At 46.9% G+C, this 25,125-nt stretch overlaps 1 protein-coding gene across 1 annotated transcript in view; it reads left to right on the top strand.

Moving 5' to 3' along the window:
* Nucleotides 1–25,125, top strand: part of LOC142571871 (betaine--homocysteine S-methyltransferase 1-like) — a 43,300-nt gene that overhangs the window by 7,818 nt on the left and 10,357 nt on the right. The window contains exons 2-5 of the mRNA XM_075680546.1: nucleotides 11,367–11,505; nucleotides 14,558–14,676; nucleotides 17,482–17,673; nucleotides 18,819–18,966. Of these exons, the coding sequence (XP_075536661.1) occupies nucleotides 11,367–11,505; nucleotides 14,558–14,676; nucleotides 17,482–17,673; nucleotides 18,819–18,966 (598 nt within the window). The remainder of the gene's footprint in view (nucleotides 1–11,366; nucleotides 11,506–14,557; nucleotides 14,677–17,481; nucleotides 17,674–18,818; nucleotides 18,967–25,125) is intronic.

The raw sequence follows: 25,125 nt of genomic DNA, 5'->3' as shown, positions 1-25,125 counted from the left end.
CGCCAAATGCATGTTTTTTTTCAATTAAATTTTTTATAAAGCCCATTGGAATGTGCATTGCCGTAGTTGGTGCTACAATTTCATTAAAAATGTTCGATTGGTGAAACTTTGCAAGCTTATGAGTAAATTAGGTTACCAAAACATTATAAATTTTATCATGCGATTTTAATATGATATGACATGATATGATATGATATGAATAATACAAGACAGATCAACCGTAGATTTCTTCCCTTCAAGTAAACATTTTTACTTTTATTTAAGAGTGCGTACGTATGTTGGAGCGGCTGGGCTCGTTCACATGAGACTGAATGCACCAGTTTCAAACGATTTGTTTGAAAGCATTTCTCACGGCTTTTCGACGAACATATGCTGCGCACAGCTTTCAAGTGGGTCAATGGGTGGGAACGCAGTGTTTGACCCGTATAAAGGTCACGGAATCGTCATCGATGTCTTAACATGACGAAAGCATGGCCGCAAAACTTTATCCTCCTTTCACAAGCGCCGAACACTTGCAAATTTGCAGACATAACCTAATTGAATGCGTTTTCGTGCTTGGAAAATCAGGTTACTCGTGCGTTGCTGAACCTTGCTGAATTTGTCACCTTACAATCGTAAAGTAAGTGCACAACTGCAGCTGTCATCATCCGTTGTCTTGTAAATACGTAACATGAAAGCCCTGTACACCCTTCTGATAAATTCATGGTTTATTTGTCGTGTGCACGAGCATTAGATGAACGTGAGTCGTTTCACTCGATGATCTACGTCATCTTAGCCTATGTTATAGTGCTCAAAATAACGTATACATTATTAAAAATTCACTGGACAGTCGAACAAATTCAGCGATATTTCACCAAGATTTAGCGGAACTTTGGCGACTTCGTCACCGTTTAGCGGCACACCCGAAAAAAAAGTGGGCAACACTGTCCAAGAGCGACTTGTATATCTCACGGGCCACACAGGTACACCAGAAAACGCGAACAAGGGTATTAAGAAAGGAATAAGATAGTGTCTTGAGTACCAATTATTAATCAACAGTAATTTGCCCTGCACGCAGTGTCTGAATTAGGCTGGTAAGGAATGGAGACCAGTAGCGAAATGCAGCACATTCGCACAAGACATAGCCCTTATTTGTACTGAATCTGGACGTAAAGAAACGAAACTTTGAAGATATTCAGTATGCTTAGGGTAGATAGGTGAAATCACCAAGCTCGTAAATAATAAATTTGTAGTGAATCTTGGTAGGGCGGTTAGAAACAGTGGACGTGGCAGCTGAAGCTGTTCTTCGTGAACCTCTGCCAGGAGTGTGCATAGAGCTGTTCATAAAACATTCTGTCCCCTTCAGTCACGAATTACAATGAATTGCCGATTGATGTGTGAAATATACGCAAATACCTCCAAGCTACGGCAGACTGCCCTAAAACAAATTTTAAGCTGTAGGACACTTTCCAGTGAGTCACACTATCGTTGTATTTGGGTCACGCTAAGAGATTTCAATTCAGGCGCAGCTCAACGTCGATAGTTTTTTTTTTTTTTATCACAACCATTGGGCATAACGGGCGAAGACAAGTTGAGTGCACAGATGTGTACACCGTGAATGGAGGGGCTATGCTGGCCATGCGAAATAACACTTTTGACTTGTCCGACGATCAGTAATGTCATACAACAAACAACCCAGTTGGCGGCTCTTCCAGAGTGATAACAGCTACGCAGGGAGCGAAGTTCAAGAGCGGGAGAACTCGTTCGCGGGATCTCGACGATCCAGACGAGCCTACGCCACTACGCGAACCAACCGTCGTTTTCTCGGAACGACCTGCATCAGCGCTCTCTCGCTGTTCGCGTGCACCGCGGCCGGTGTTATCGGCCGTTTGCCGAATCGATTTCCTCGAATAAGGACGAGATTGGCTTGGCCTACGCGGTCAAATACTCATTAACAGCGAAAAAAAAAAAACAGAACTCACGAGTGGTGTTGCGGCTACAATATTTCTCGTTAGAAAATTCGACACTTCAGAATCGAGCTCTTGAGTATTGGGAGGCCCTTTTTGGGCATGATTTCAAGATGAAATTGTATGTTCGAAAAGAGAGAGAGAGAGAGAGAGATTTACAGAAAGGCAGAGAGGTCGGCCTGAGCTATAACTTGCTCTGGCCTGCTACTCTACACTGGGGAAAAGGGACGGGAAGGGAAAGGGCTGATGAATGATGATGGTATAAGGAAGAGATGGGTATATACAAATTCAGAGAGTTGTGGTATTTCTAAAGCCGTGCCTCCAGCCCAGTGGCTTGGAGAAAAGCTATGGCGGCTCTTGTTACCAGGGCTGCGCTGTTTGCATTAAGCCAAGGACCTAAAAGAAGCTCGTCTGATAGCTGTCTCTCATGGATCTTTGCAATCGAAGAGACAAGTTGCTGTCGTTCTTGCGCGTACGCGGGACACACACAAAATATATGTTCAAGTGTTTCTGGCACCTCACAGCATTCACAGTTTGAGCTAGTATCACTGGCACCTATCATAAGTCTATAACAGTTGGTGAATGCGAGACCAAGGCGAATCCGGTGCACCATGCTCGTGTGGCTTCTTTCGAGCTTGTGAGGCATACGAAATTTCATTTCTTGGTCCCATTTATGTAATCGCTTGTGTCGTCGATCTGGTTGGGTCCAGTGTTCCAACGTAGAGTTGCGGAAGTTTCATTATACTGATCTTTCAACTCCTTTGGCTATGCAATTTCATCATTGTCGACGCGGGCAGTGGTTGCCCACAGACGTGTAGACGACACCGCTCTGGTTGTGGAAGGCGAAAGCACAGCTGCGAATTTTATTGAAAGAGAATTTGCCATCGGTTTCGGAGCAAAGTGAGACTTACGTTACATGCTAGCTATACCTAGGGTGTACTGGCTACCGTGCATCGCGATTTTAAACATCACGGGCCGTTCTGCGCGATGATAACTAGGTGCATATTGTTCCCAGTCCAGTAGAGCAGCCGCCAGTAAATCTTTCTTGATGACGTTCATTTAATTAATTAATTGCAATTCGCGATTTTTTAATTACTGCTCCGAATGGCGTGCTGTCAATGAAGAATTTGTAGAAAATTGAAAGAAACTTGGAAAACTGCCTTGTTTTCAGCCAGATACTTTTTGCCCGTTTATGTTTTCCGGCTGATAAAGAAATGCCGCGAAATACGAAAAATATCACGTGTCCACCTGTCTGCCCGCATAAAAAAGCTGCGCCCTCAAGCGCGCTCTACAGGCGTTAGTGGGCGATCTGCCGTGTGTGGGGCGCGCCCAAGGAGGTTAAAGAAAAACTGCTGGAGTGGAAACTATGTTCCGAAGGTGAAGCCGCACAGGAGGGGCACGTTTCAACTATAAGTAGGCGATGAAAATAATGAAAACGCGCTTTTCGCACTATTCCCACGAGGTAATCGACTTCGTTGGTCAATCATGGCTTATTTTACCAGACAGGTACTTATCTGCGTGTATGTTTGTATTAGAAGTTATGGAGTGAAATCTGAATGCTCTGACGTACTGTATTGGGGAGAACGCGTCAATATTCAGAAAAAATTACTATTTTCGTCGGGAATAACGAGCTTTTATTTTCTAATTAGCCTATCATTACAATAACAGAGCCAAATCACTTAATCTGTAAGCATGCATCCTCCGACAAGGGTCTATTTCAGGTGAAGGAGGGGCAAGCATTAGCTTCACCTTTTCTGGTAAGAAGCTACGGGAGCTTGGGCGCGCCAGATAAAGCGCCAGCTCTGCCACTAACTGCTATGGAACTTGTTTGAGGGCACTTCTTTCTGATTCGGGTAGATGGTTGGCCATATGATATTTTTCATATTTCGTGGCATTTCTTTATCAGCCAGAATATATAAACGGGCAAACAGTACATCGCTGAAAACCTGCATTCTTTAATCATTGACAGCATGGCATTCGGAGCATTAATTAAATAATTAGCTAATTGCAGTTAATTATCAAATTGAATGGCATCAACAAAAAAAATACTGACGGCTACTCTACTCGACAGTGAACAATATGCACTTGGTTATCTTCGCGTAGAATGGCCGGTCTTTTTTTTTTTAAACACAATGCATGATAGCTGGAACTCCCTGTATCCTGACAGAAGATTCAGATGCAGATTGGTTGAATGAGGCAACAGGAAGGAGGCAGCGAAAATGGTGGCGCTTGGTCGCCCCCTCCAGCCAAGAAATTATTTGTTTCTCCTTCATGAAATTTTAAATTAGAATTTCCAGAAAATTTAAAAAAAGCTATGTTCTAAATCTTTAAGATGCCCTTCACTACGCTCGCTCTTTAATTTCCCTTAACATTTTCTACTCTTCTCATTTATTATTTTGTTTTTGTAAGGCTACTGCCGTATTACGCATTCATTTATTTAACTTATGGTGATCTTTTTTAGTGTCTATTTTCGTTCTTGTTATGCCCTACCCGGTTCTTTGTCAATCGCCCCTAGTGGGTTTGTGCCATTGTTTGAGGAAATCCTCACTATAATCGTGATAAACGAAACATCATGGCGCCTGTGAAAATTCTCCAGCTTGACCCGCAGTGGTCATGGGGAGCCGTTCCCATCATTAGGAAGGCATGATTATGCGGGCAGACCCGGCAAAATTGGGGGGGAGCGGCGCGACACAAGGTCATGTCTTCAAGATCGTTGCCACCGAAAGAAGGTGAGTGCAGGCGCACATTACGAACGTGTGTCCATGTGCGCTTGTTTTCTCCGGTGGCGTGCGATTAATATTGGCGTTAACGAGTCGGTGCAGACTGGTATAGCGAACGTGTATGGGAAGCCGCGGAGTAATCGTTATTAGGAAGACGCTGTTTCAGAACTTTTGGTGCCAGCTTAATGGTTGTGCGCGCGCGTGTGTGCAGTTACGCGGCAAAACGTGTTTTCTAATTACCAAGTAATTACGACTTCAGTCGTTGGATGCTGACTATGTTGCGAATTTTCGCAGGCATCCGCGCTATCAGGACAGACACTAAATACGGATATTTATAGTCACGGCACAGTTGTGCCAAGGACAAAAAAAAAAGAAAAGAAAAGAAAGTGAGAGAGACGAAAAAGAGAAAAATAATCGGCATCATGTTACACTCCTGTAACACGTGAAGGCGAAAGCCTGCTGCACGTCTGGTAATGCCTTAAGTTATACGATCGGAGGGCGATCAGACTTCTTGTAAGACATAACGAGCCGCAGTGTGAGGTAAACGGATGGCGCTGTAGGTCGACCTTCTCAACGACATGTGCGAGCACCTAATGCGCTACCTAAGGGTTCTTTCTTTCATTCTTTCTTTCATTCTTTATTTCTTTCTTTCGTTGGTTCGTTCTTTTTTCCATTCTTTCTTTCGTTCCTTCTTTCGTTTTTTTCATTCTTTTTTTCTTTCGTTCCTTCATTCATAGTCAGCCATTGCATGTTTGCTTGGTTACGGGGGCATGCATGAGCCATTCCCAATGATGAAATCTTTTGCTTCACAGGACTAGACGCCGCTTTTTTCGCATATGAGCCATATCAACGCGCCACTTAAGGCTTTCGTCTTAATAAGTAGCCGATTTGCCTGGCTACGTGGTGATCCCGACAGAAGCAAAATATTGAGGTGGTCTTGGGCGAGCTTTGTTATTTTTTGTTATTATTGGTATTATTTTATTTTTTATTTGTCATGGCGAGAAAGTAATCGAGTTGTCTCGCAGCGGGGTGCCTAAGAAACTCCGACAGGCAGGACACGACTCCTTCCAGTGTGCTTTCGGCTTTCATGTTTTCGTCGCTCATTCGTGCTTTAGATCGCGCTGTTTGTAATACGCCGGCGTGTGGTTCAACTATTTAATTATGACGCTTTCGAATAAGCCTTATGTTTTAACTAATGATGGCATTGATAGATAAAATTCGCTTTCGCTATTTTTGAGGCCCCTTCTCCGGCGGTCGCAAATTTCGATGACGTTAGCATAAGTTATCGTATTGCTGCGTGTCATCTATCGGATTAAGGAAAACAGTCTTGACGACAGTGCCACAAGTGTCGCAGGGCGACAGCCATGTGTTGTTCTGCGCGAACTATTTACACCTGAGCGCTTGTGTAACGCGGCCAGTTTGAGGGAGGTGCAACCGGCTGTCTGACGTCAAAAAGCCGTTTCTGTCAGGTGACCTTTTTGACGTTGCTGTCAAGCCAATTGTACGACTACGAGCGCAACGCTCTCGCGAGGGGCTAAAGCTAATGCATTCTGCGCAATAAAGACGAAAATAAATAATAAGAAAGAGTGATTGAGGTAGGGGGAGGTATGAGCGTTAGCGGTGGCCCGGTCAGGCACAGCACCCCAAAATACCACTCTGCCTTAACCGTGTGGCGCCTTAAAGGTTAGGCATCAGCAAAAGACCGTTGAAGTCTGGTGAAACTAGTGCGCCGTGTAAAAATTTCACTAAGTTTCACTCAATGTCGAAGAAAATTGCACCGTGGAAGCAAAGCGGACCCGCTAATCCACTGGTTCATTGCAAATCAGCGCTGTTGGCGTTGGCACGTAGTAGAGAGCAGATAACGAAGCCTCCATATACGCTGGTATTTTTCCCGCTCAGTTCTCTAAAGAGGGATTAATTGATTAGACGAGAAACAGTTTCCTTTTTACAGCGTTGCTCAGTCACTCGCTCTTTCCGTTGTTGAATGGTGCATGACCTCCGCTATATTAACTCGGAGATTAAAAAGACGAAAAACTAAACAAAACACTCACTTGCAGTCTTCAGTAGACGGCGCCGTTAAATGGTTCAGCTATTGCCTGCCCGAGAAAAGTGTAGTTAATGCACTTTGACCACTGTGGTAGCGAGCCTGACGCGTAGCGGAGGCGGCACATGTAGGCGCCGGCTCTCAAGCTCAGCAGCCAATGATCATCATACGTAACCCGCTCTGTGTCTTGTGCCGTTCACCGTGATGCTAGCCCTTCTGAGCCTCTGGTTCCAAATTCTGATTTGCTCGTTTGCCGACATAGGACATGGCGGCGACTATTCCGTTCATCATCTCTTGTCGAAGCGGGGAGCTTACACACAGGCTCCGCTTCGACCTCGAAAGAAGGAAAGATTAGCCGTGATAAAACGGGAAACCAGATACTGTCGATGCAGCACGTGATCATGCCGTGTTAGGTTTCTTTAGCGTCTCCGGCCAATCGCCGCTCTCAGCGTATACGCTCTGGCGAAAGGACAGCGGGTGTGACTGCAGCGCACGGTCACCTAACTCTTGCATCGCAATGAAGAAAGCGACCTAAGTTAAAAATGGGCGCAGAGCGGTTGGCGAAGCGTCCGAACAAGTACACATTGATTAAAACTACCAGCAACCAAGCACACTCCAATCCAATCCGCCGAGCGCAGGGTCGCGAGTTAGGCCGTCATTTTGAGAGAGAAAAAGCGAAGGGGTGGCTTTACAGAGAATGGCTGCCTGACGCAATTTTCCCTCCTTCCCCCAAGGCTCCGACCCTGCGCCGCGGATCATAACGCCACAGCTTGGCTATCGGGAACAAGTGCCCTGTTTATGGGGGCCTCTTCTGAACCCTTGTTCGAAAACCCTGCTTTATAAATGGTCCAGAGGATATTAACCGCTAATAGGAGGCATGGTTTGTAAACTTAAGCACCGTTACAAGGTCTCACTGGGCCCCCTCCGCCTAGTAAATTAGTGAAGTGTATTCAAGGAGAGCGTACACAAAAAGGAAAACAGAGGGTGAGAGTGTCATCAGACAAGGCTCCTGTCCTTTGTCGAGAAATCTTTTCAACTGCTGTCGCAACTAAATGTTCCATACTGTACCTTTATAGTAGATAACGCGCATTATTTATTTCATTGTGCCTTTGGTTCTTCACAGGAAAGAAACCTCAAGTAAGTACGCCCCAGTTGAAAGGCGACCGTTCCCCTTATTCAAAAGTATTGAACCAATGCCTACTTATCGTCTATCGCCAATAGCCGTCTGTTTGCGTTACCGTAGTTCCTTTTCTTTTCTTTTTATACTCGGAAACGTGGCTACGTGCAGGATATTAATCGTACGCTTAGAAATATCACCCCAGCCCAGACCCGAACCTGGATTCATTGCTTTTGAGTAGAGCATCGTGCTATGAAGCTGCAGTCCGTAAGTCGCTGCACGAATTCGTATCGCTATAGCTGCGACAATGCGTCCAAAATCTCCGGCGTGGCGTGTTGCTCCACACTGGAGATTTCGGAGACTCGTGCCAAAGCCTATGAGTCACAGCGCGCATACTAGTTGTCATTGTGAAGCTAATGACTAGCGGAGTAGAACACATCCCACTCATCAGGTCACGGCATTGGCGATGGCTTTTAGAAAGGCAGGGATCACCGGGAACAAGCGAATGCATCGTGGAAGGTGTTTGAGACAGCAGAGGAGAGGCTGGAATGTGCGCCTCGCTTAATAAAAGATTTTCCATATCTGAAAATTTATTCTCGGTTTATGCCGCCATGTTGACGCTTCGTCCGTCTCATATGCATTGGATGTAGCGCCTCTGGTACTTATGCAACATCTATACTTGCCTGATTGCTTTACGCCGACGTAGATGACGACCGACGTCAGTACGTTGTCAGGACGGACTTCTCTAAACGTTCTTCTGCTCGATTCATTGTGTAGCACCAATGTTCGTGCCTGAAACAAAAAAACAAAAACAAGAAAAGATAAAGCGAAGCCAAACAAAGGAGAACGTTTCGAAAAAAAAATATTTTTTCGGGTTACTAAATATAAACGCAATTATATCTCAAAGACATGTCACGTCTGTGGAAAGCGGCAGCGCATATTGATATTGAAATAAATGGTTTTGAATGCACCCCTTTGTCAATGAGTGTCTATTTCCTACAGACGTGGACGACGTATTTGTTGGTCTACAAATCTTCAGTACCCTCCACCTGCAAGAACGGCACACATTCTTCGTGCCTAAAGGGACAATATAACCGAACTTTTAGATAGACAGTGCTAGATTTAATATAGCTATGACGACATGTCATCACGATAATTACGCAGGCTGCTTACGTTTTATATGCCAAAAGAAATTTGATGTTTTTTTTCTTTCTTCCACTGCGAAACTTGAGGAGATCGTGAATGAGGATCTGTACAGATCCCGAAACGTCAATTTGTGTGTTTGACATTGGTGAGTGGGCAGTTGAACTAATTAAACTTGAGAAAGTGATACAGAAGGATCAAAATATTTGGTCGAATTTCGTTCTATTTCCTATTTTATTTTTGTACATAGAATTCATTGTGTTCTTGTTAAACACAATTTCAATTTCGGTTAATAGGTCCTGCCACATTGGGTTACTTACTACACGTATTTTTTTATATTAAGAACATCGAGTGCGTTTGTAGGGCCATTTTCACGCATAAGAATTGACCATTGTACCGTGCATTGGTTGTTATAGTTATTAATCAAAGTTGTTAAAAACCCAAGAGCCTACGTTGGCGCCACTCCAAAGCTTATGTAAATACAAATGCTTTGATATGAATGTTTACGTGTATACAATGTAGTATAACGCAAGCAAGGGCGTGGCACAGGGTATATTCACAGTTCTCTTCAGCTGTGGAGATAGCCATGCCAGTCAGATGTATGTACAGTCAAGAGCAAAGGTCTGAAGACCAGAGGTGGCACTAAACAAAAATTTTTTTTTTTCCTAGCCTAGGCATAAAGGCTGAAATCAAGTGGTACTGCCTACGTGCTCCTGTTTCGCGCGCGTCATGCATTAAGGCAATCGCACGTTGCAAGGCTGAGCCAAATGAAATTAATTTCTTTCTTTCTGTATGCAGATGCCGTCGTCTCTGTAGACTTTTCCTCCCGACTGAGCATATACGTATATGCGGGAGCGAGGCTGGCGAACTGTTTTCGCTGAGGCCGATCAACTCGCTAGTCCCGTATAAACAAAGTGTCAGTTGCGGATGCACGCTATCAGGAAGCCGCGCTTCACCGTCGATTTATCTCGCTGCACGATAAGAGCTCGCCGGATGGTCTCTCTCGTGACCATCCCGATCGCCTCGTACACAAACGCACCCGGGGCGAGTCTCGAGTGGGTGTTTATCTCGCAATCGAAGACAAATGTTGACGCAAGGTCGGTGTTTCTTCAACATGTTCGCGCTCCTCGTGTTGGCATACGGGAAACAATCTTTGGTGCAAGACTGTTAGCCGTTTGTGTTCAGCTTAATACGTAGAAATTAAGGGGGAAAAAAACTTTCCTGGAATTTGTCACGCTGAAATTAACATTGCAGGACGAAAAAAAAATAATCTTAGTTGGACTTTTTATTAGGCAGGATAAGCCAGCTACTTTTTAGCACCAGCGCTTTCAAATTCCCGCTATTGTTACTGAAATACGCGACAGTTGGGTCGAATTCACCCGTTCCACCGCCAAAAGGTGTCTCCCGACAAACATTACGACTACTATGGCTCCATCATCCGAAAGTCCCTCAGCAATAGAAGCAGTGAAGTGGTTCAGTGGTGCGTAATTGATTAGCCACAGAAATTAGCGTCCATGCGCGAAAAAAAAAGGGGGGGGGGGGGGCATCTGGGTAAAAATCGGTAAAAAACAAAACAAAAGCTAACTTGAATAAATGAGCAAATAAATTGAATAAATGTACATAGCAGACCTGGGCCGGAACTAAGTCAGTGAACTCACTATTAGCATAAAGGATAAGTAGATCTGCCGCGGTACTCGAAACAGACGCGGCAACGTCCAGCTGGTTCTGGGTGCGGAGTCTGACTGGTTCATTTCCACACTTTCATTATCGTAGATAATGAGAATGTTTTGGCAAAAACTGCGATTAAAGGAAAGAGCAATAGATTGCATCAGAGACATTTTGTTTGAAAGAAATAGTAGCACTTGCACTCCGTGAGGCACTTGCTTCGAAGTGAACATTTCCTTGATTTTCTCTTTTTTTCATTCTATAAGCGCCCGTAGTCAGAAGTTCACAATGATTGGGACCCGAAACTCGGCAGCGAGAAATAGCACAGTTGCTTAAGTGTACTAAGGCTATGCGTATTTCCTCGTTTGCGCATTTATTCATGCCCTTTCTGCATATTCGTTACACACTCAAATGCGGTGGAAAAGTTGGCGGCCAGCGATGTCAGACATTTCCAATATCATCACATCAATCAATCACTCGCTCAATCAACCAGCAGCACCGTCGAACGCCTAATGCGCTGCTGCAGGAGGCACACAAGATATTTTTCTTACACAGCACTTCCAGTTCATGGTGTCTGTGATTAATATTCGCAAATTGCAGTGTTTCAGTGATTGCGTCCAGCTCGAGGGCGCTAGAGGCGCCGCTAGATTTCCCTAGATCCCTAGGTTTCTCTGCCCTTGTTTTGGTCGTCGTTTTGGGGCGATCATCTGTGCGCATTGATGTGGTTGCAGAGCAAAGGAGGACTGCTGGAACGTCTCGACAAGAGCGTCGTGATCGGCGATGGCGGCTTCGTGTTCGCGCTGGAGAAAAGGGGCTACGTTCAGGCCGGCCCCTGGACCCCCGAGGCGACCGTCGAGCACCCGGAGGCCGGTTCGTAAATCAATCAATCAATCAATCAATCAATCAATCAATCAATCAATCAATCAATCAATCAATCAATCAATCAATCAATCAATCAATCAATCAATCAATCAATCAATTAATCAATCAATCAATTTTCACATCGAAGAGCAGAAGGCGTAGAAGCTCCAAAGAGACTGAGAGGTCTTCCTAGCCCCTCTACAGTAGATATCGACGTCGTATGAAACCGCCGCAGGTAGCGCTGTGCCTATGGCATTCTGGTGTTGAGTGCGAGGTCGTGGGTTCGATTGCCTGCCACTGCAAACAAATTTTCATCGAGAAAAATGTAAAAAACGCTCGCGTACTGAGATTTAGGTGCACGTCAGAGAATCCCAGAGGGTCAAAATGAACTCGGGACTCGAATTCTTAAGGTTTTACGAGTCAAAAGCACGATCTGCATATGAGGCACGCCGTCCGCAAGATCGGTGGCTAATAACAGAGAAGTGCTTCGCGGGGGTGTGCTGAGAGAGAGAGGGAGAGAGACAGAGAGAGAAAGAGAGAGTTTCGCTGACAGAGTGAAAGTGGGAAGCCCGCTGACAGCACCGTAACTGTCTCGCACGCGGAGATTAATTTTGACCACCTGGGGTTCGTTACCGCAGCGGCCAGGATCAAAGCCGCGACCTCGAGCTCAGCAGCACGACGTCACTGCCACTGCTACCGCGGCGGGTAATCAATTGCATGTCACCCAAGTGCTTCAGCTACTAAGTCTTATTGGAAATGTGTATGTGAATCACGGCAACGAGCCCTTATTGCCGACAAGCTCTTTTGTTAAGCTGTATAAAGCTGTTTTGTTGTGTTAAAGTATCGTATTTTCCGGATAATAGTCCTCGGACTAACATGTTCTTATGGTTAATATTTCGCGCGGTGCAACTATACATGATTAATTTTTTTTTAAATATAGGATGCGTGGAAAAATTTTAGCCTGACTGCTCCTGCAACCTTCTACCGTGCTTAATCCCATAGCGGAATCGAGTGTATGTGCTCTATCTTCAGACAATCTCTTAGAAAAACATTTCCAGCCCAGATTAGGCCCTGCGTACTATGCAGCGAGTGAGTGCTAAAGAAGAACTCTTATTTTCACCCTAAAAAACTCTAATATCACATCAGATAAAATTGAAACTAACTTTATGACATTTACTTCTGGTCATGCACGGAGAGTAGAGTCGTTCGAAAAGCAATAAAATGGTATTTAAGTTAAAATTACTGAGCCTAATAATTGATTAATTATTTTTTTAGTGATTGGTTTGCTGAGCTACCCACAACTAAAGCTTTGCTCCTGTGTGTCAAAAACGCTACTATGACTTTCGTGTTACGTTGTCCCGAGTGCAAGTCAGCATTTTGGGGTATGAAACCGAGTCTATCAAATACGATACGCGAGGCATTGTAGGGTTAAGCGCAAGTACGTCCTTGCTAACTGTACAGAGGGCGCGGACTGTAGACCGGAAAAGACAATATATTTCCAAGCTTCCATTTGCTTTTGCTTAGCGTGAAAAGGCCCCTTATTAGCGTAGAAAACGAAGGGCAATGTATACCTTTTCAAATTACACGTCGAAGCGCCTGTATTAAGTATGACGTCGCGGATTTTCATGTACTCCGCACGCTTGAACCTATTTTACTAAAAAAACAAGTTTTCGGAACGCATCATGTTAATTATTTAGTTCCTTCGGAAATAATGTAGGTCCGCTTTACTGGTGAGCTATTAACTATACAGGACTGTTTAACTATATATAGGAACTATAATATATTACTACATACTATATACTATAACTATACTATATTAACTATGTAGGAACGGCTGTCCAAATCTAATGTCATTACAAGACGCTTGGGCCTGAGCTTTAAGTCCATCTTTCATTTTTTACGTCTTTTCTGGCTTACTATAGACTCTTCTCACGGTTAAACTGACGTTTATGGCATTCCCTCAATACAATGTACTTAATAGAGCTTCAGTTATTCTTAACTATTCTTAACACTATATAAACAATTATTTTCGCTAAATTTGTCTGAAGTTATCTGAAGCAAACCGATATTCAAAAAGTCTTTGTCGAATGACTGGCCCTACTTTGATAACATTGTCTTCATCGTGATTACTGCAGTAAAACAGCCTTCTTCACACTTGAGATAACCCAAGCACTTGGAAGTATTAAACTAGGGGCACCCGAGACTATGGGCTGCCACTAGACATGCCGTCTGGCCATTGCACGGGTGCTGATAGCAAACCGCTATCTTGACTTTGGGTTCGGGCACAAACTCGCCTCTAAACGAAAGTTTCAATTATAACGTGGGTGCACTTAATCTTTGCGTAAACAAATGTGGCGGTATACCCACCGAACTGAAGGCTCTCGTCTAACCCTAAATCTTACCTGAATTATGACTAACACGTAACGCTTGTAAGAAGCAGGAGACGTTGTGGGCTATCGCTTTTTCCCGTCTCACGTAAATTGCAGATGTCCAACGATAAATCACCGTTCTATTTGAGATAGGTTGTCGATGCGAGAGCTCGTATGGGCCTAACGCGAGAAAATTTCAGCTGGCGCACCTTAATGTGAATTGCCTTGGCTGATGGCGATTACTGCGTTCTGTCGATCTCGCCTTTAGCCTCATTGACTACTATTACATTTCAGCTAGAGTTTTTAAACATCTATAGTAAGTGTACGCATTGCAATAAGCCACAATCTTGTTCCTAGAGCACTATTTCTATAATTTCCTTTTTCACTTGTAAGAGCGCCGCAAGTGGCCCAACGCAAGCCGGTCGAACCCCATACTAAAAGGCAGTCAAGCCAGGCCACCTCAGGAGCGCGAAGCGGTCACTGGTTGGGACACCCCAAAAGTGTGGGATTCTTGTCTCAAACAACCTATGTGTCGAAACTTTCACCTGGAAAGTGATGGGCTGCTGGCAAAGCTGGCTTTGCTAGCAGCCCATCACTTTCCAGGCGAAAGTTTCCAGCCGGCTTCACTGTGGTACGCACTGTGTAGCTGATGCCAGGCGATCGATTCTCTCTTTCTTCTCTCCCCACCCCAGTCCGCCAACTTCACCGAGAGTTCCTGCGCGCGGGATCGGACGTGATGCAGGCGTTCACCTTCTACGCCAGTGACGACAAGCTCATCAACCGCGGCAACCTGGCCGGCATGCACTACACGGTATGCGCGTGTCCGCTACGTGTTCACCAAACTTTTCGCACAAACTCGTCGTTCGCGCACTGTGTTCCACGTAAACTGTTCAACTTGAGGGGAAAGTGCATATACCTCCTCTCTGGACTGTTGCGTACGAATGCAAAGTGCCCGTACTGCCGTTTCTGCAGTGCTTTTGAGCGGAGGCTATTGCTGGACCACAGTACTACAGAGGACATTACGGCGACGCCCAGCCCACTCTGGCACGTTCGAATGCTCGCTCTCTCGAGTGCTTTCTAGGTGCGGTTTAACTTCGGCTGGTCAAAACCGAGCCTTCGGCACGCATTCGCCTGGTGCATTCAGAGCGCCGTGCCCAAGCTCAGAACGCTCGGAGGCGCTATAACTTTTGAGCAGGGAGCGCGATCGTGATAGGACAGAATCTCGATCACGTGGCTACTCGGATTGCTCTGGGAGCAGCTGGACAAGGCTTTACCTGGCTTCAATCTCGAGAATAGGCTACGCGTCGCTGCGAACAAATTTGCAGCGTGCTAGGAAGCAGTCGAATGCACCACAAGAAAAGCTTTCACTCTTTGGGGCTCATCGTGTCCCCGAACAGTCATCGTCATTTACTTTGTGTGCGCTTCCTCTCTTTATCGCTGGGCGCCCGGTATACTTTCCGGTCACGAGCGGCATGATAGTATCTGCGTAACACAACGTTCTTTGACCGGAGCGGAAAGCGCAGAGTTTTAAAGAAAGGAAACGCAATCACGAGAGATGACGATTATCATTTATCGTTTGCGGACAAGATACGCCCTAAAAGGCGTAAGCATTTTTCTAGAGTGAGGGAGCTGTCATTGAAAAGATTTGTGTAGAATTGCAAATGTGTATACCAAGCTGTGGGATCACAGAAAGCTCATTGTGAATTAAGGAGGAGATCCTGCGATCCAGAGCGTCATTATTGCGGAAGAAAATACACAGTGACCCTTTTTAACTTCCAAAAGGGTGCAAAATGGGTGGTTTATATTTACGTACGTACACGCACCGTATATATACGGTGCGCTATACACTCTTTAAAGATTTCACACCCTTTGGGGCGTATTTTGTCCCACACCAGTAATCGTCATCTGTCTTGCCCGCATTTCCTTTCTTTAACGCTGAGAGCCTATACTTCCAAGTCGTGAACGGTATGCGCGTTATCAGCGTGACATAGCATCCTCGACAGGAAAATAGCGTGCGCAGTGTTTTCAAGAACAGAAACGCAAGCAAAGGAGATGGTGATTATTGTTGTGGGACAAGTATACACCCCAGAGGGTACAACTGTTTTAAGAGTGTACACATCCTACAAGAAAGGTGTCTTTACACCCCTTAAAAGCAGGTGTCACGCAACAGTATCGCGAATTGCTAGACTCTTACGTAAAGTGCACGCTGATGGCACCTGCAAGGCATCGGTGGGCTACAGTGTCAGCCTGTTACCTGGTATTCATTAGTTCAAACCCGTCTGATTGACCTACTAGTGTTATCTTTATGTGATAAATTACGCGCCCTTTGAACCAACGCGTCAACCTACACACCAGCAGAGCATCAAGCTACAGAAATTACGATGCGCCGCACGAAAGGCATCTGTCTCGTTTCGCTGACTGGTCGGCCAAACACCCTCTTTTAAAAATATAGCATGGTCCCTTAAGGGCATTTTTATCGTCATCCTGATTGTTGTCGCCTGGCAGCGAGTGCATTTATCTCTGTAAGAACCGTGTTAATGTGTTTGCACTGTATTCAAGTTCAAAGAAAGATTGTGCGCACATATGCATAAAGGAGGCATATTAATATAAACACAATGACTGACAACGGCTCCACTTTATCAAGCACCAGCACCTGTGCGTGTCGCACGAGTGACTATAATACCAAATGAAAACTTTCTCAACACGTAATCAACTTCAACTTCAACTTCAACAGAAAAAAGCTAAAAATGTTCGCAGGCTCTAGCAGTCACTTTCACCGTTAGGGACATCCACCACTATTTATGAAGAGATGCACAAATAACGAAATAAGAAAGACAGTATGGGCACACGGGCACCAACTATCAACTAAAGCGTTACTTGGAATGGTTAGGAACACATAAATGTGAAATACCCTGCCTAATTATTCATGTTATTCATATTGTACAGTGTTCTTGATAGAACAAGAAGAACCAGAGTCCTGGTAGAACTCGCGTATCTCAAACAGGACTCCAGCTTTCAAGCTTCCTATGCCATTAGTTGTCTCAATTCAACGCTTTCATGGAAGGGAAAATTGTCATCCCCCCAAATGTACCACGAAGCTACAAAGGAAACCCGGGTTTCCTTTATAGCATCCTGTTATATTCAGGTGGATGACAATTTTTCCTTTCACGAACCTTTCTCCGCCATGCGCGCTTAAAGAGAATTTATTTGCAAATTCAACGCTTTCTTCTATATACCTGTATTGTCTTTTTATTTATTCGACACTCTAACAACTTCTCGCACCTCTTCGTGTAGTATAGGGGCATTACGTGCCAATGGGCGCCAGTGCCTCTTCTTTTTATTTCTTTCAAGAAACAAAGAATTGTTTAGTCGTTGCAAAAAAAAAAAGGAAAATACAGGCGTTATGATATACAGGGGACGTTAACCGTTCGTTAACCTTCGCGGTGTCCACCACGTTGACCATAAACCAGCCAGCCTAACTTCGTGTGCTCTTGCGCGTACGGCCTAGCTCCAAGCATGAGGTTTTTCACGCTCAATATAACCCAGGCATACATCACCTGCTAGGATGTTCGCCAATTCACCGCCACGTCCATTCGGGTTTTCGTCTTGCTCGCAGGGGGTCGACATCAACGCGGCGGCCTGCAAACTGGCCCTGGAGGTGGCCAAGGAGAAGAACGCGCTCGTGGCCGGCGGCATCTCGCAGACACCCTCTTACCTCACGGGTCGTCCCAAGGCCGAGGTCCAGGACGTGTTCCGCAAGCAGGTCGACGTTTTCGTCAAGAACAAGCTCGACTTTCTCATCTGCGAGGTGCGCTTTTGCGACCACGCGTTAGGCGGTGCGGGACGTCATATTTGCAGGAGTGCAGATTTTTGAGCTACTTGGTTCGTTTCATCAATTGCAGTCATAGCGCTGGATCGACGCGGACAAGAAAGACGACAGCACGAGCGGACGCCCTGTCGCCTTTCTTGTCCGCGTCGATCCAGCGCTATGACTTCAATTGGGTCATATTTACCACCATCTGGTGGAATAAGAAAACAATAAAATGACAAGAGAGAGAGAGAGAGAGATTTAAAGATGCCAAGTACAGTAGATATGAAAGTTTAAAGGTAAACTAAGACATTCAAGGAAAGGCTGCCAACGACCTTGCTCTGTCGCATTGTCTGTACCAAAACGGGCTCTTCGAAATCGGACTTCGCATTTTAAGAATAAAGCTCGCTGTGGCGCGGGAATGGAGCCCGGGACAACTCCGTGCGATGGGCTCTATGGTAGCTTACATGTCTAGGAAAGCAGCAGTTCGAGGAGCGAAGGCGCATTAATCCCCACGAAGTGCAAAAGAAAACACAATTTCGATGCGTGTAATATTGTTAAGCCGGAATTGTAGCATGCACCGGCGCAAGCCTTCACAGTCGGCTGTTTTAGGTTAAATAAAAACCATCCTTAATTTAGCAAGTTTTCGTGTACGACAGATGTCGGTTATCCGTCGTGCTTCTGTATCGCGTCGCATCTTGCTCGTGTCGGCTTGTACTTGCCCACAACTGATCTCTTGATGGTCTAATTTTAGAATTCGCTAGCGGTAGTAAATCGCTAACGGTAGTAAATCGAAGAAAGTTTTGGATAGCGCAGCCGTGGAAATAATGCAAGTATAGTAGGTCTATCAAATTTGACTTCCTGGACCGCTAAGGACTGCCCGCGAGCGTACTGCTTTGATCGCCAACGAGTGTTGGCCTGTTCCACTGTCCCGGGCAGTCCTATGCAGTGCGGGAAAACATTTCGAAACTATCTGGAGTTTTGGAAGAATGCTGTACCAGTCGGGTCTGACTGGTTGCTTGTCCTTAGTGCTCGTTTAACTGGAAATCAACAGCGACAGGGCAGTCGGATGCCGTAGCCAATGCACACGATCTGCGCATGCAGCGACAAATTTCATTGTGCGCCTCCTCCTTCCTCGTTCGCAGTACTTCGAACACGTTGAAGAGATCGAGATGGCCATCGAGGTGTGCAAGGCGACGGGGCTTCCCGTCGTGGCCACCATGTGCATCGGACCCCTGGGAGACATGCACGGTGTTTCCGTTGGCGACTGCGCCGTGCGCATGGTCAAAGCCGGTAAGTCAATTTCTATTGGCATTATATATACTCCTGTGGCGTAAAAGGCCACGCTTCCCCTTTACCGCCAAATTTTTTTTTTTTTGCAGGAGTGCACGAGAGCTGTTAAATGACTAATTTAGTTTAATTTCATAATCGAATCGAATACAAATATTGTAGGGAAAAAAAGGCTTCGAATATCGAGTCGGATGCTGAATATTTTTTCAATTCTAAACAAATTGAAATACGAAGGTGCAGTAAAGGAAAAAGTTTACGTTATTCGATGTATATGCATGTAATGCCGTCCACAGCAGCGTACGACCATGGCCAACAGAGGAGATGGTACATTATCTTTTGTGCCGTAAGAATGACAGTAAAAAGACAAGAAAATTACACATCAGCACATGTACGTAGAGTGTGTTTGGATCTGACTGCTGGTACGATCTGTTGGGAACTCGGCGCTGACGCCCGTGGTTGTACCTGGGTCGCAAGCCCCAAGGGTAGCGTTGGCCTGGCGGCCTGGGGTACAACTCGAAGCATCCGAAGGTCCCGGCAAAGCATGAGTCGACTGGTAATAACGAAACAACTTGTTTATTTTAACATCGCAAAGAGTTGGCGGTCAGGTTTGACCGAAGTAGAGAGACGGGAGAGCACTTCACTCAACTGAAGAAATCGGAGCCCTCCTTTTGGCGTCCGGGGGCAGCTGTTTTTATACTCTCGCAGTTGAGGGCAAGAAGGAACCCCTCAAAAGACGAGCACGTGAATGTACAATGGGCTAATGGTGACGCACACTGTCGTAGCGATGCCGTAGCACCATGTCGAGCACGATCTCGTAGCACCCTGTCGTGGCGCTGCGCACGATCTCGTAGCACCCTGTCGTGGCGCTGCGCACGATCTCGTAGCACCCTGTCGTGGCGCTGCCGGTCGGACACAATGACTGTAATGAGAGGATGGTCCCTGCTTTGGCATCGCCTGTTTCGGGCACAATGACTGGAACGAGATCCCTGCTTTGGCATCGCCTGTTTCGGGCCCAATAACTGGAATGAGATCCCTGCTTTGGCATCGCCTGTTTCGGGCACAATGACTGGAACGAGATCCCTGCTTTGGCATCGCCTGTTTCGGGCCCAATAACTGGAATGAGATCCCTGCTTTGGCATCGCCTGTTTCGGGCACAATGACTGGAATGCGAGGAGGATCCCTAGGCGGTCGCATCGCCGCAGACGCGCCTGGAAACACCTGGCGATGAGTGTTGCGGCGACGATGATCGGGCCAAAATGTCTGCCGCCCCGCCGCAGTCGCGCCGGCAAAACCACGTGTCGCAGGCGAAACGCAACAGACCGCCCCGCCGGGGGAAGGAGATCCCGATGGACAGGGGACTGCATCCGCTGTCCGGAGGGATGTCGCTCGATGATGCTCATAACCGAAGTCGGGCGTCCCTTGACGTTTCTTGAGCGCAGCGCACAGAGAAGGCCTCGTTCTCTCGTTCAGGTTCGCACGGGACACTGCAAAGTGACTTCGGGAGAGTTCACATTTTTGTTCTCGTTCCCGGCAAGCGTTAGAACTACGCTGAAAACTCAACCGCTCAGTCAGCAAGCACGGCACAACCCTCACTAAGCCCTGCCAGGCTCTTTCCCCTTTTTATACCACTGCCTAGTTCCTTACAGTAGTCTAGCATCACTCAGAACGCGTCCACAAATTGAAAAATTGCACTAGAAAGCATATCATCACTTTGAAACACTAAACAAAAGCAATATGTTAAAAAAAATCCTGCCTCAGGAAGAAAAACATCAGTAACAAACAATTTTGAGGCTGATTCCTACGTTAGGGGCTTCGACTTAAGCCATCGGCGTTACCGTTGAGACTCCCCTTTTTGTAACGCACCTCAAAGGAATATTGTTGTAAAGCGAGGCTCCAGCGCAGGAGGCGGCCATTTTTGGGAGAGATGGTCTGCAGCCATTGGAGAGGGCAGTGATCCGTCTCAATGATAAACCTCGAGCCGGCTAGATAGCATGACAATTTCTGAACGGCCCACACGAGACACGCACACTCTTTCTCGGTGGCGCTATACGCCTGCTCACGACTGGTCAGCTTACGACTAGCATACAGGACGGGGTGTTCTACTTCTCCATTTTCCCGTTGGCACAGTACAACGCCCATGCCTCGCTCACTAGCATCGCACTGAACAATGAACCCTTTTGTATAGTCTGGCGATCGTAGCACAGGCTGGCTTGTTAGGGCACTCTTTAGGGCGCTAAAAGCTCTTTCCTTTGTCTCGTCCCAGACGACTGTTTGAGGCTCTGTTTTTCTTAGAGCATCCGTCAGGGGAGCCGCGATATCAGAGTACCTAGGGATGTACCTCTGATAGTAGCCGGCGACACCCAAGAACGACCGAATATCGGTCTTGGTGCGCGGTTGCGGAAAGTCTCGCACAGCGGCCACTTTTATTTCAGAGGGGCGGCGACGACCCTGACCAATCATGTGACCGAGGTAGACAACCTCGGCCTGTGCTAACTGGCACTTAGGAGCCTTGACTGTCAAGCCCGCTTCGCGCAGGCGGGTTAGCACTGCCCGCAAGTGTGTCATATGCTCAGACCAGGATGCGGAGAATATCGCTACGTCGTCTAGATACGGTAAAGCGAATTCTTGCTGTCCCCGCAACACTTTATCCATGAGACTTGAAAAACAGTATGGCGCGTTCTTCAAACCAAAACTCAACACTTTAGGACGGAATGTTCCCATTGGTGAAATGAACGCCGCATACCTACTAGCCTCTTCTGTAAGTGGAACCTGCCAATAACCCCTGACAAGATCTAGGGTGGAAATAAACTGAGCGCTACTAACTTTCTCAAGGCGCTCCTCGATGTTAGGGATCGGATAAATTTGATCCTTAGTGATGGAATTAAGCCTGCGGTAGTCGACGCAAGGACGAGGTTCCTTGCCCGGTACCTCAACTAAAATCAAAGGGGAGGTATAATCACTCTCACCTGCCTCAATAACACCGAGCTGTAGCATTTTCTTTACCTCAGCCTCCATAATATCGCTCTGGCGGGGTGACACCCGATACGCCTTGGATCGTACTGGCTCTGGGGAGGTAAGTTCTATGTCATGAGTAAGGACAGAAGTCCTACCAGGCCTCTCAGAGAACAGACCTTGAAACTCTTGTAATAGCTGGTGTAGTTCGGTTTTCTGCTCGGGCGACAGCGGTGCTTTACTGATAAGGTCACTAATGACTTGACCGGTGTCTTCCCTGTTCGTCACTGAGCCTAGTCCTGGAAGCTCGACCGGAAGCTCTTCAGGAACGTTTACCATCATGCACACCACTGCTTCCCTTTGTCTATAAGGTTTGAGCAGATTACAGTGGTAAACTTGCTGTGCTTTCCGCTTTCCTGGCAGACTTACCACGTAGTTAACGTCCGACAGTTTCTGAACAATTCGCGCTGGGCCCTCCCACTGCACGTCTAGTTTGTTGTTTAGCGATGTGCGCAATATCATGACCTCATCGCCAACCTCAAAACGACGGGCCCTGGCTGTCCGATCATAATAAACCTTGGCCCTCTGCTGGGCCTTTGTCATTGCTTCACCTGACAACTCCTGTGCCCTTCTTAAGCGTTCGAGGAGCTTAAGCACGTACTCCACCACGACTGGGTCGTCGCCCCTACCTTCCCATGATTCTCGAAGCATGCGAAGCGGAGATCGAAGCGAGCGACCGTACACCAGTTCAGCTGGCGAAAACCCCGTAGCCGCATGCGGCGCGGTCCTTAAAGCAAACATCACCCCAGGCAGACACAGCTCCCAGTCAGTTTGATGTTCAAAACACAAGGCTCTCAACACGCGCTTCATGACGGAGTGGAGCTTCTCAACGGAATTCGACTGTGGGTGGTACACTGAGCTGTGTAACAGCTTTACCCCACACCTTTCGAGAAAAGTTGTCGTCAAAGCGCTAGTAAACACTGTGCCCTGATCTGATTGGATTTCCGCAGGAAAACCAACTCGCGCAAATATGGACAGTAGTGCATTAACTATCTCAACTGAGCTGAGTTCTTTAAGCGGCACTGCTTCAGGGAACTTTGTCGCTGGGCAGATCACAGTCAAAATGTGTCTGTACCCCGTGGCTGTTACCGGCAGAGGTCCCACAGTATCAATAACGAGCCGTCTAAAAGGCTCCGTAATGATAGGTACCAATTTCAACGGCGCCCTCGATTTGTCCCCTGGTTTGCCCACCCGCTGACAAGTGTCACATGTCCTCACGAAATGGTCTGCGTCCCGAAAACACCCTGGCCAATAGTACTCTTGCAAGAGACGGTCCTTAGTTTTCTTAACTCCTAGGTGTCCGGACCACGAACCCCCATGTGACAAGCGCAACAGATCCTGACGATAGCATTGAGGCACGACCAGCTGATCGAACTCCACTCCTCTTCGGTCTAGATACTTCCGGTACAGGACTCCACCTCTTTCCACAAAACGCGCAGTTTTCCTGGCGATACCTTCTTTGACATTGCAGCGCACGTTTTCCAGGCTGCCATCCTTTTTTTGCTCGGCTATCAAAGCCGTCCGGCTGACTTTTAGCAACCTATCAAGTCCGTCTGACGTAGGCGCGATGAGCAAATCAGTAGATAGCTCTTCTAACTTTCCCGCGTCGGGCGTTTCCTCTCCAGTATCTGGCGCCTTTAACGTTACAGACTCAAGTTTATTCAGTTCGGGCGTGCTCGGAATATCAGCTTGCTGCGCCTCTGACCCTTTTTCGTTGTTTGATAACGTCGGCCCCGCAACTACCGCCTTTGCAGCGAGCTCCCGAACCTTCGATCTGGTTAAGGCCTGAACACTAGCTTCACCAAACAAAAGCCCCTTCTCGCGCAGGAGGTGATCGGACCTGTTGGAAAATAGGTACGGGTACTGGGGTGGCAGCATAGATGACACTGCGGCCTCCGTCTCAAGCGCTCCGAAAGGTCCTTCAATAAGCACTTTTGCTACCGGCAGACACACGCTATGAGCTTCCACGGCTTGCTTGATCCATGCGCACTCGCCCGTGAACATATGGGGTTCTACGTAAGATGGGTGAACTACATCCATCGTAGCTGCGGAATCGCGAAGCACTCGGCACTCTTTCCCGTTCACGAGGAGGTCTCGCATGTAAGGCTCGAGAAGCTTCATGTTCTCGTCCGTGCTGCCTATTGAAAAAAACACAACTTTTGGTGTTGTTTCCGGACACTGCGCCGAAAAGTGACCCGGCTTCTGGCACGTATAACACAAGCGCGCTCGCCTCATCTCGAACCGCTTTCTGCGTTTGGCTGCCGCCGTCTCTTTACGTTTGGTCGGACTGCTTTCGCTCGCATCCGCACTACGCGTGTCCCCCTTTAATCTCATGGGTGTGAACTTTGGCCTCTCAAACTTCGAGCCAAATTCACCCTTTTGACCGTCCTTAGCTCCGCGAGCTCGACGCGTCACAAACTCCTCGGCTAGCTCAGCGGCTTTAGCCACCGTACAAACGTCTGGCCTATCCAAGACCCAGTATCGCACGTTCTCCGGTAACCGACTATAAAACTGTTCTAGCCCGAAGCACTGCAGAACTTTATCGTGGTCACCAAACGCTTTCTCTTCTTTGAGCCACTCCTGCATGTTCGACATAAGCCTATACGCAAACTCTGTATATGACTCACTTTTGCCTTTCTCATTTTCCCGAAACTTCCGACGGAACGCCTCCGCAGACAGCCGGTACTTTTTTAGCAGACTCGATTTTACTTTGTCGAAATCCTCTGCCTCCTCTCTATCCAAGCGAGCGACTACGTCGGCCGCCTCGCCGGGTAACAAAGTGAGCAAGCGCTGTGGCCACGTTTCCCGAGAGAACCCCTGCTTCTCGCACGTTCGCTCAAAGTTAACCAGGAACAAACCAATGTCCTCTCCAAGCTTAAACGGCCGCATCAGGTCAGTCATTTTGAACAATACGCGTTCTCCTGCACCGTGTGCCTGACTTCCATTACGAGCGCGTTCCATTTCTACCTCAAGACGCTTCATTTCCAAAGCGTGTTGACGGTCACGCTCTTGTTGCTCTCGCTCTTTCTGTTCTTTACGTTCACGCTCTTCTTTTTCTTTTGCAGTCTCCCTCTCTTCAATAGTCTCAAGGCATTCCGACAGCTCGTCATCCTCAGCCTCTAACTCAAGAATAGCCTTTAGCAGTTCTGG

This window comes from Dermacentor variabilis, chromosome 2 (genome assembly GCF_050947875.1).
Source record: "Dermacentor variabilis isolate Ectoservices chromosome 2, ASM5094787v1, whole genome shotgun sequence".
Taxonomy (NCBI): domain Eukaryota; kingdom Metazoa; phylum Arthropoda; class Arachnida; order Ixodida; family Ixodidae; genus Dermacentor; species Dermacentor variabilis.
This window is presented reverse-complemented; position numbering and strand designations above follow the sequence as displayed.